Raw genomic sequence first — 12130 nt, forward strand, 5'->3', positions numbered from 1 at the left:
ATGCACTACTGTCTCCTAGAAGCCCTAAGGTTCCTAGTGCCCATGCCAGGAGGCTTATACTGCCTGTAGCTTTAGTTCGTGGGGATAGCGTGCCCCCTGTGGCCTCTGGAAGTACTGCAGGCACGTGCATGTCACATACCCACACAGATATTTACATATATGATTAAAAATAAAACACTTTTCCTCTTCCTTTCTCCCTGTCTCTCTTACAAGAATAAAGGACCCTGCAAAAGCATAAGGAAAAAGTGTAGAGGATGTTGTTGAGTTTCCATAATCCCCAAATCCATGCTATACTTTTAAAGCTGTTACTTCTTCCTGATATTTTTGAAACTGATACCAAATTTTGCAGTTGTTTCTCTGTGTAAATAAAAGAAATGATCTGTGGTCATCAAGGCACAAATTGCAGCAAGGGCTGTACAAGATAATAGTAAGAACAAGAGGGATTAACTGAAGGAGTTCGTATGTTCACATATGCCGGATCATTGGACCAATTGTTGAGCAGCAATATTTCATACCTATTGAAATTCCACGTACTATTAGGCTATGACAATTTAAAATACAGATTTAAATATTTTCAGGCAAATGTGGATAAGTCATTTTTTCTTTGTCATTTTGTCACATATGACCACCCAGAAGGAGCCCCGTGGCTGCTGCTAAAATCCTGTCCAGTGAGTGAATTTGGTCTTTCGGTGTTTTATAGCTTTTGTTTTCATGGTGCTGCCTCATTCTGCAAGCCTCAGCTCAGCGATGAAGGCTCTGTAGGCTGCGTCCTGTAAATAAATATTTCACTTGCTCTAAAATTTATTTTTGGTGTCTTTCTTTCACTTAATTCAATATGCCTTTAATTTAGTAGTTAAAATAATGATAGTTAAAAACATGGATGAAGTCACTAATAGTAGAATACCACTCATGACCTGTTTATCCCAACAACAGTTAAACCTTACAAAGTAAGTGTGAAGAAATCGTTTTACATTTTTTTTCACTTTTGTTTGAGAATGGAAACCAAGATTGAAGTTCTTAGTTATCTGAAGAATATTTAATTTCTCATGCAGGCATGTTTCTTCTTGTCTTTTGAATAAATGATCTTAGTTTTCTTTATAATGAACTAATGATGTTAAGCTAGACTTCTCTTTGAAATCAAGTTATCCCCCCTTTTTCCTTTTGTCCAGAGCACAACTAGTTTCTTTCTTTTGGGATAGAGTCTTACTCTATAGCCCAGACTACGATTGAACTCACATTGATCCTCCTGCATCAGCCTCCTGCGTGCTGGGATTGCACAGATGAACTGCACACTCAGCGCGGAGTTGGTTTCTGATGGTGATTTGTTTTTACCCCCTCTCCCAGGGAATGATCAACTTGGTTCTGGAGTGCATAGACCGCCTGCACGTCTACAGCAGTGCAGCCCACTTTGCAGATGTCGCAGGGAGAGAAGCGGGGGAGTCTTGGAAATCCATTCTGAATTCTCTGTACGAGTTGCTGGGTAAGGATTATGGCTGTGTTTCTTTTTTTTTTTGTGATAAATTATTTTTTTTTGAGTTTTTATTTTTTATTTTTATTTTTTTAAATTTATTTATTTATTAAAGATTTCTGTCTCTTCCCCGCCACCGACTCCCATTTCCCTCCCCCTCCCCCAATTAAGTCTCCCCCCCAGCCCGAAAAGCAATCAGGGTTCCCTGTCCTGTGGGAAGTCCAAGGAACCCCCACCTCCATCCAGGTCTAGTAAGTTGAGCATCCAAACTGCCTAGGCTCCCACAAAGCCAGTGCGTGCAGTAGGATCAGAAACCCATTGCCATTGTTCTTGAGTTCTCAGTAGTCCTCATTGTCCGCTATGTTCAGAGAGTCCGGTTTTATCCCAGGCTTTTCCAGACCCAGGCCAGCTGGCCTTGGTGAGTTCCCAATAGAACATCCTCATTGTCTCAATGTGTGGGTGCACCCCTCGCGGTCCTGAGTTCCATGTTCGTGCTCTCTCTCTTTCTGCTCCTGATTTGGACCTGTGTTTCTATGGAAAATAACATTACAGCAGTTGTACAGCATACTTTCTAGTCAGGACTTTTAATTTTTAATGGTATTTAATTGGTAAAGCCAATGATGCTTTGTGGATAAATCCTTCTCGGAATGAGGAAGGCCACCATTGAAGGAGTTGTGTCTTGGTCAGGGCGTGGCTTTTGCAGGGCTCTGATAATAACCAGTATTACTTATTTCCTTCTTGGTCCTCAAGTGGTGTTACAAAGTCCCTTTCCTTTCAGCTCTGGTTTGTCCGGGGTTGTTCTAGTGTCCTCCTGTAGTGTTCATAGGATCTGGTTTGCCAGCTTCCAGATATATTTTATTTTGAGCAACCTTTGCGGTGGTTTTTAACATTCCTGGGCTCTGTGCAAACACAGGTCTTCCTGAGCTTTGATCTGAGCTATTTCTGTAGTCTCTTCATGGTTCTGGCCAAGAACATGGGACAGTCTATTTTACCCTGCTGCGAGCCAGTAAGCTGCTTTCATGGCAGTTAACGTTACCTGTACGATATCACTCATCATAATTCCTATTGAGTGGTACCTGGGGTTGGTTTTAAAGGGAAGACTGTCAGCTTTCTGGGATTTGTGTCTCATTGGTATATAGTAGGGACCCAGTATCTATTACTATATCGATATTCATTAGATGTGAATTTTGATGGAATAGGAAAGTATAACTGAATTAAAAATGATGAAGTATTTTTTAATGTGAAAAAGAATGGGTAGTCAAAATATTTGGAAATCCTCTAAAATATAATTAAACTTCATTAAAATTTATAGAGTCATAAAACAATTTATTCATAATTGTTCCAGCTAGAATTTTTAATGTTTTCTTTGGATGAGCACTTTGATATGCCATTAAAATTAAGCACATGCAATTTGGTGCTTTCATGGGGTTGGTGTTCACATCCTCTGAACAAGACCAGGAATACTGAGGCTTTGTAGGAGTCTAGTTTCGCTTTTTACCCACAACTGTTTTCAGGATAAAGATTTTCTGGCACCAAAAATCTAGAGAGTACATTTTCTAGAGAGTACATTTCCTTGCAAATGTGGAATTAATGGCATTGAATTTCTTAACAAAACAACAAAAACCAGCCAACCAGCCAAACGAATAAATAATAAAGGCAGCAGAAAGAGACAGAGGAAAAAAACTTCAGTTTGGCAGGGTTTTAACCTAGCTTGGTACCTTTCTAACACCATAGTGTAACTTCTTTACATGATATGATATGGATTGACTGCAGGCAAACTGTATGTTTGGCCAGCGGTGTGTTATAAGGTGGAGCAAGTTGCACATATATCATGACAATGTGGTGCCTTGGTTTTCTCTTTGTGTCTATGACCCTATCTCATGTGTCCCTTCAGCGTGTCATGTGCTCACCTTCCCAGGAGTACCTAACATGACCCTGGAGTGATAGGGACTTGACGGAACTCACCATTCAAGTTGCTTGCAGTCACACACACACTTAACCTCCCCAAGAGATCCCTCAAGGGCACTCCCTATCACTGCACAGAATTTGGGGGTCTTTAATTTGATTGCTTTAGAGTTCATTGAATAGCTTTAATATACTCTACAAAATGCCGAGAATTGCACAAGAGTTGTAATTAGGTTTGTGGTTTCTTTTATTGGAACATGATGAGAGATGTGACTTTAAATTGGTGCACCTGTCTCAGTAGAGAGAGATGGCAGCAGGTGTATGGGTAAAGTGATGTAGCCATGCCTTAAATATCATTTAAATGGCAGTCTAACATAAAATATAGCACAGTGTCTTCATCGTACCGGGAGAACCAGCTTTCTCCTCTCTCTCTCTCTCTCTCTCTCTCTCTCTCTCTCTCTCTCTCTCTCTCTCTCTCTCTCTCTCTCTCCTCTCTCTGCCTGCTGTGTGGCCAGCTTCCCACAGTCTGCTTTTCCTTTAGGACCCAAGCTAGCTCTTGCCAGGTCATGTTACAAGCTTGCAGTGTGCTTCCACTTTGGTGTTGGGGAGACAAAGGAAATTTTGTCTTAAGAGCCCACTCCTTCCTCCAACAATCTGAAACCCGTACCTGCCATCTCACAGTCCCAAATCATAGCCATCCCAGAACCAGAACTCTGGCAAAGGGCTGGGTGGATGAGTACTAACCAAGCTTTAAACCTAAGTTAAGCCCTTGTACTTTGTGGCTCTGAGCTAGTGGATAGACTTTACAGGGGAAACTTGTCTGTCCATCATGGATCCAAGGGGCTCTTAACTAGAGGGTAAACCTTACAGAGGAAGCTTCCCTGTCCATCAGGGATGCTAGTGGCTCTGAGCTGGAGGGCAGAAGTTACAGGGGAAGCTTGCCTGTCCATCATGGATGCTAGCTCCTGTGCTTCATCCATGTAAACGGTTAGATGAACCAAGGATTTAAGCAGAGTGCTTTTATCTGCTGCCCAACTGTGCATTGGGCAGAGTCACATTCAATCAATGTTATTTTAACTTATTTAATAAACACCTTGCAGAGATAGTCATTGATTTTTTTTGTAGTGGAGTGGATATAGCCATTAATTCACTTTATTCAAAAACAATGGGCCTCTTACTCCCTTTTCATTGAGAAATGGAAGTCTAAACTCATCTGTAGCCAACAGCCTCTGAGAAAATATCTTTTCCACTCCCCATACCCTAGCCTCTGCCTCTGATGTGACTTTGGATACAAATGTAGCTCAATGTTCTGATTGGAAAAATGGAAAAAGTAGAGGTGCCTGCTTCTAGTGTTATTCTGCCAATTTTATGAGTTAACACGCCAGGAAGATAACAAGTAACACTTTTTTTTAATTTTGTTTTTGTTTTTTCGAGACAGGTTTTCTCTGTGTAGCCTTGGAGCCTGTCCTGAAACTAGCTCTTATAGACCAGGCTAGCCTTGAAATCACAGAGATTTGCTTGCCTCTTCCTCCCAAGTCCTGAGATTAAAGCTATGTGCCACCACTGCCCAGCTGACACCTATTGTTTTGAATGCTGTCTGTAGAGTTGCTGGGCAGCTGGTATTTGATTTTTGTGTCTCCATACTTAGCCTAGGACGGTACTTTCCTTCTTGCCTCCTTTTCAATCCCCAGCATCTTTTTCCTTCTGGTTATTTTCTGTATCATCCTTTGCCCTTGCCAACCTAGTGTTACTTTTGTCTTCACCTTCTGCTGTATTTCACTCATGCCCTAGGAAAGAAACCTTATGTCCGTCTCCTGGATATGACAAGGGAAGTTCTAGATTAACTCTAGAAGATGATATGACATGATTATTCTTAGAATGTACTGGTCTTTGGTTTTCACATCTAGAAAGTACTATTCACTTTCTAGTACTTTCTCCAATCATGTTGTGATGGGAAGGGAGGAAATGAAGTTTCTTTACACTTCCTGCTGCACTAAAAGTCGGGAATTCTGCTCTCTCTCTTTGGATATAGTGTCTCCACTTCCTAAATCTGCACTGGAAGCACCCCACGCCCAGCTGATTATTTTTTGAAAAGATTTTATTTATTATGTATACAACATTCTGCCTCTATGTATGCCCACATGCCAGAAGAGGGTGCCAGATCTTATTACAGATGGTGTGAGCCACCATTTGGTTGCTGGGAATTGAACTTAGGACCTCTGGAAGAGCATCCAGTGCTCTTAACCACTGAGCCATCTCTCCAGCCCCGCCCAGCTGATTCTTAGCAAATACAGCCATCCCTCATATTCATAGGTGTGGCAGCCACACTTTCAAGTGGCTGTGGATTAAAAATAATAGAAAATACTGCGTTGGAACTAAACATGGATGGATTTCTTTTCTTGTCATTATTCTGTGAACCATACAAGATTACAACCATTCACTTTGTCTGATGTGAATGACCCAGAGATAATGTAGAGTTTGTAGCAGGAGGCACACAGGTTGTATGCAGAGTGATATCGTTCTGTGTGAGGATGTTGAATGTCTGAGAATGTTGGCATGTGTGGCACTGACTCACCAGTGGTACCCCGGGTGACTGAGCTAGAGATCTCCAGGATGCGGAGATGCTGTCAAGTTTCTGTTGCTTTCTCTGACTCTGGTCCTCATTTCTTCCTGTGTTAATCTCAGACATCTGTAGCCCACTCTCACTTCATCAATGATTTTCATTGACTCTAATACTGGTCTCTGTGTTTCCTAGAATGAGGCATCCCATGTCTGACTTTCCTTTTCCTCTCATCCACTCTTTGTAGTTGCTCTAAATTTCCTCTTTCTAGTACTTTCTTCAATGAAGAATTATACTTCTAGAGTGTCTATCATTAATTAATATCTGTAAGATTTGAATATTCTTAAATGCCTATACATGCTTCCTTAATTATTTATAGCTCATTTGATTAAGAAAGGATTTGATGGTGCTATTACTTAATATTGACATAATTAGAATTTCCTAAAATTTACATCTTGCCAGTGTAATAGCAGTATGGTACTAAGCACACAGAATAGTTTCAGCCTCATGAATGTATTTTACTTTTAAATTTAATTTTCAGGATGAATAGATGGCTCATTGGATAAGCACATGTACTTTTCTTGCAGAAGACTGTAGTTGGGTTCCCTGTGCCCACATCAGGCAGCTCACAGCTGCCTGTAACTCTAGCTCCAGGAATCTGACACACCTTCGTATGGGCTCTGTTGGTCCTGTCCTCAGTGAACTCCCCACAGCACACATACAAATAAATAAAATTAAAAAATAAACTTGGTTTTCAAAGCAGCAAAATATGAAGATTTTCTTGACTTTTGCCTTTCCTTGCTGCAGTCCTTGACCAAGTCTTTTTGTTAAGCTACGTCTGCACCTATTTGCCCAGATTGTTTTGGCTATATATTTATTTAAATGCCTCACCTCAGGAATGGTTCCTTTTCCCTTCTGCCTGCTTCCTTAAGCACCTCAGCCTCTTGCCTGGTCTCTGGATAAGACATCCTTGTACAACAGAGACCTTCAGGTTGGGGGAACATAGACTTAGTGTCTGATATGTTTCCATGCCAACAGAATCTCTCATGCAGTGTGAGTTGCTGCAACAAGATGAGTAACGTAGATAAATGGCTTATATACAACAAATGACAGTTTCTCATTCTTCTGGAGGCAGAAGTCTAAGTTCAAGCCATCAGCACACTCTGTGTTGCAGAGGGCTGGTGAGAAGCAATCTAAAGAGATGTCTTCTGACCGTATTCTTACAGAGGTGTGAGCATCTCTCTAGGGTCTCTATGAATACATTAACCCTCCACTCTGATGACCTCATTCCAACCCAATGACACCATCTCTTAGTGTCATTCTTAAGGATTGGGATAGCAGCGTGTGAGTGTTTGAATCCAATATTCAGATCATTATCCAGATTTCATGAATGGATTAACTATTTGTTAAATACCTGCTTTGGGGAATACTCTCACTCAGGCATTGAAGGACAATGGTGGCCAAAATACAGCATCTGTGCAAGCTTTCAAGGAGCTTAGAGAGGAATGGAAAAGACAGTAACACACATCACAATGCCAGCAAGGATGTGTGCAGCTATCGACTGGGCTGCCTTCACCATCTCATGACAGTTATATTAGATAATGGTAATATGTGACTAACCAAAGAGCCATGGAACTCGAAGAAATATACTAAAGTTTCCATGAATGTAAAATCCTAATTAGTTCCTCTAAAATGTGGAGTTTTATATACCCAAAAGAAAAATAAAAAATATCTAAAAAAATAAGCAGATAGAAGTAAAAGCTAATATAATAACGAATGAAATAATAAAATATTTTTACCATGGCAAATAAAGGCAAATTAAAATAATAAGAATCTTATGTTTTGACTAGGTTGACACAGAAAATAATTTTGCTCGTGCACATGATTAGGGAAAATGCTGAGTAATGTGTTCTGGGTTGGAGCATGAATGATGGGATTTTAGTAGGATGACCAATCCTGGTCTGACTACATCTACAGTTTTAGATGTGTTCCTTTGCCCTCAAACACCCTGCTTTAAGGAGTGTGTTCTATACTTACATTTGTGTAAATGTGAAAAGAGCATCCACTGTACAATTACTTGTAAGTACCATAAAATTGAAAGCAATCTTTTTATCAACAGGGGATTGGTTACAGAGCTTGTGGTATACTTAAGTGTAGTACTGTGGAAAATTGAGATAAATATATCATTTGGAAACCTGTGTGAATCAAACCAAATTGTTTCTCTATTTCTGTTTGGAAGCCTGTGGTATGACATTAACTGTGAAGGAGCAAAAAGGCTTACTTACATCTTGATTATGATCCCAACTGTAGGGTTGGAGAAATGCCTCAGTAGGTAGGAAAATGTGCTGTTCTTGCAGGAGACCCACATTCATCTTCCAGCACCCACACTGGGTGGCTACCAATTCCTCTAACTCCAGGTCTAGGGGATCCAATGCCTCCTTCTGACCTCTGAAGTGACTCCCTTCCCTTCCCTTCCCTTCCCTTCCCTTCCCTTCCCTTCCCTTCCCTTCCCTTCCCTTCCCTTCCCTTCCCTTCCCTTCCCTTCCCGTCCTTTCTCTTCTTCCCTTCCCTCCTTCCCCCCCACACCACATACACACAATTAAAAATCAAATCTTATTTTAAAAAGGATTCCAACTGCATAAAATCATATATGTATAGAGGAGTCAGTTTGTGTCCAGTAGACATTCTGTAAGAGTCTGAAGAAAAATGTGCAGGGCTCCCTCTTAGCAGGGGAATTTTGATTTCTAGCTTCTGTTTCTACTTCTGTGTCACATTTATTCTTAATCTTTTGTAATGAACAAATTTTGTGATTGACAAAAGTGTTAGCACATGCAACATAAATTGATATGCAGCGGTAAAAGAAAAAAAGCTATATATTGGTTCCAGTTTAAATTTTTAAAAATCCTAGATCACACACACACACATATATAATATAAATACATATATATATATATGTATATATATAAAACATATATATCAGTGAAAATGAGAGTCCTTCCTCATATACAAGATAGTTTAATGAATTGGAGGTGTTCTAAGTACACAGAATAATGAGAAATTTTAAGTTTACAAGATTTCTTTGATTTATTTTCATTTTTATTTTTTTATTATTTTGGTTTTTCGAGACAGGGTTTTTCTGTGGTTTTGGAGCCTGTCCTGGAACTAGCTCTTGTAGACCAGGCTGGTCTCGAACTCACAGAGATCCGCCTGTCTCTGCCTCCCGAGTGCTGGGATTAAAGACGTGCGCCACCACCGCCCGGCTTCATTTTTAAAATTTATTTTATATGTTACCTTTCTATTTATTATGTTTTTTAAATTTTATTTTACATACTGGCCACAGTTTCCCCTCCCTGCTCTCCTTTCAAGTTCCTCCCCCAAGCCTCCTCTATTCCCACCACCCAATTCATTCTCTCTCCATTTCTGTTCAGGAAAGGGCAGGTCTCTCCTGGATATCAATAAAATATGGCATATCAAGTTTCAGTAAGACTAAGCACCTCCCCATGTATTAAGGCTGAGCAAGGTGACCCAGTATGAGGAGTAGGGTCCCCCAACCAGGAAGAGAATCAGAGACAGTCACTTCTTCCATTGTTAGGAGTCCCACAAGAAGTTCAAGCTACACAACTGTAACATATACGCAGAGGGCTTAGGTCAGTCCCATACAGGCTTCCTGGTTGTAGTTCGGGCTCTGTGAGTCTTTATAAGCCCAGGTTAGTTGATTTGGTGGGATATCTTGTAGTGTCCTTGACTTCTCTGGCTCCTACAATCCTTCCTCTCTTTCTTCAGCAGGATTCCCTGAGCTCCACCTAATGTTTGGCTGTGGGTATCTGCATCTGTTTCCATCAGTTGCTGGATGATGCTTCTTTGATGACAATTGGACTAGGCACCAATCTATGTGTATAGAAGAATGTTGCTAGGCATCGTTACATTGATATGTTTTTTCCTTTCAGTTGTGTTTGATTCTATCTGTGGTCTCTGGGTCATCCAGCCTATGGGTCTTGGTCCTCCAGGCATTGTAGGAGGTGGCTTTACTCTCCTGGCATGGGTTTTAGGCTGGAGCTGTTTTCATTCTTACTATTCTAGCTATCACTGATGTAATGACCAGGAAAAGATTTAAGAAGTGCATACATAGATTACATTTTGACTTTCGGAGACCGTAAGCCCATGTGAGTTTATACTCCAGCTTAGAAGAGGTTCAGTTCTGCCATAGTCATTACAGTTCTGTAATAGATTTCCATGTCACATTCCCATGTGGCTCATTTTCCTTAGCTCTCAAAAGGTTTACTTTAAATACCAACTTTAAATTTAGACTCTCCCTCTCTGATTCTTCCAAAGATTCAAGGATTCAGGGGCATATGGGTAACATGCTTGTATAGCCTGTCTAAGGACTTGAGTCCTACACAATGTACACACACACACACACACACACACACACACACACACACACACACACACTCACTCATATAAAACAAGCACATAATAAAAACAAACCCAAATAGCTGGACTTCAGATTCTCTGCTCGAGCTATGGAGGAAATGAGCTGCTTCCTGCTGTTGCTGCCCATTTCTTTGGGGTGCTTGTCATATGGAGAGCAAATGCAGAAGACAGAGTGATAATCTATAACAATTTGGTGCTTGACATAGACTTAGTGAGTCCGGGTCTTAGGTAGAGATTGATAAAGGCGGATTTATGAGCTGCTGTCAGGAAGACATCAGGATGTCACAGACACCTGTACTTGGAATTGGAGGAGCATCGCTGTGGCCCTCTTTCATGTATCTTTCCTGATGTCCACCTAATTAATCTGTGGGATGCAGACAAGCCAGGACGGCTTCCTAAAGATGTCTGAGAAATGGCCCTCTGGTAAACTATGAATTCTCATTTGCTGAGGATTCGAAGCAGAAAACAAACAGAGCAGGCTGCTGCTCTTTCTTGTTTAGCAAAAGTGATCAGTCTCTGAATCCTTGAAGAGTTGGGGAGGTGGAGGCTTAGGTCCCAGTGCAGTATTATAAGTAGGGCTTTTGGGATTGAACTATGGGGGCTCTGAACTAATCAGTGTATTGATCAAATGGAGGCTTAATTTGACTGTCTGCTAGGAAAGGGTTTCCTAGAGGAGGAGACCCAATAGAATGACCTCTTAAAAGAAGGTTTTTGGATTGACTCACACAATACAGGCTGAGTAGTTCAACAACGGCTTCCTCACACTTGAGAGTCTGAGAGATCCCTAGAGAGCTGCTGGTCTTCAATGTATGTTGGATTCCAGAAGATTCTTGCTATTGATAATAGGGGAGGGTTCCAACAGCAGTAGAAATCTACATTTATCTGGGCTGCCACTGGACAGTGCTGCCAACACTTGGGGTGACTCTTCTTACTTCAGATCACCTCATCAAGACAGTACCTCACAGGTGTCCCCAGCAGCTTGCCTTGTCGTTAATTCCAGATCCAGCTAAGCTGACAAGATTAACTACCACAAAGGCGTCACTTAAGGTAGGAGAAGGTATGAGGCAAGGCCCTTGGAGAAAGGTGGGCCAATGAGGATTGGTCCTCGGCTGGCATACCTTGTCCTTAGTCCCTCCTTCTTTCTATCTGCTTTCTGTCTTCGACCATGAGAGCAGTTTTCTCAGGGCCCCTTTGCTACTGTGTTTATATCTTGTCACAGGCACAAAAATAGTGGATTCTGTGCATTGAAACTAATGACGCAGAATTACTCTTAACTCCTTTCAAATGGTTTTCTCTGACATTTTGTTACCATGATGGTTATGATGTCGCAGGAGGCTACATCAGCTAGAGACTTCAGTGCCTCCAGAACATTTTCTAGTGTTGCTGGGAGGCAAATATTTCTGGAAGCCGGAACACCGGAGAAGTCTACAAGTATTGAAAACCAATTGCCTGGCCTTCCCAAGTGCTAGCACAGGAGCTACCCCATACTTATCTACAGAGAATACTTCCTGTTTTCTTCCCCATGGTTCTGGCAAGGCATTGTGTTTCAAATCAAGACATGCTATTTTCTGTGTTTTACTATGTTGTCATAGTCTCTTCTCTATGAAACAGCAATGACTGTCACAGACATAGTTTAATAGGACTTTGTTGTATTGCCAATATTGATATCTTTCTGAATATGGTGATATACTTGTAGGGCTCTAATCTTTAAAAGTATTTACTTATTTGTTTATTTGTGTGTGTGTACACATGTGTTTGCATGC

The 12130-nt window shown here is 41.0% G+C and overlaps 1 protein-coding gene across 1 annotated transcript in view; it reads left to right on the forward strand.

Annotated features, from left to right (window-relative positions):
• The window catches only part of Ryr2 (ryanodine receptor 2), a 566260-nt gene that overhangs the window by 297970 nt on the left and 256160 nt on the right, over positions 1–12130 (forward strand). The window contains exon 16 of the mRNA XM_075970222.1: positions 1345–1480. Coding sequence (XP_075826337.1) covers positions 1345–1480 — 136 coding nt within the window. The remainder of the gene's footprint in view (positions 1–1344; positions 1481–12130) is intronic.

This window comes from Microtus pennsylvanicus, chromosome 4 (genome assembly GCF_037038515.1).
Source record: "Microtus pennsylvanicus isolate mMicPen1 chromosome 4, mMicPen1.hap1, whole genome shotgun sequence".
In the NCBI taxonomy this organism is placed as follows: domain Eukaryota; kingdom Metazoa; phylum Chordata; class Mammalia; order Rodentia; family Cricetidae; genus Microtus; species Microtus pennsylvanicus.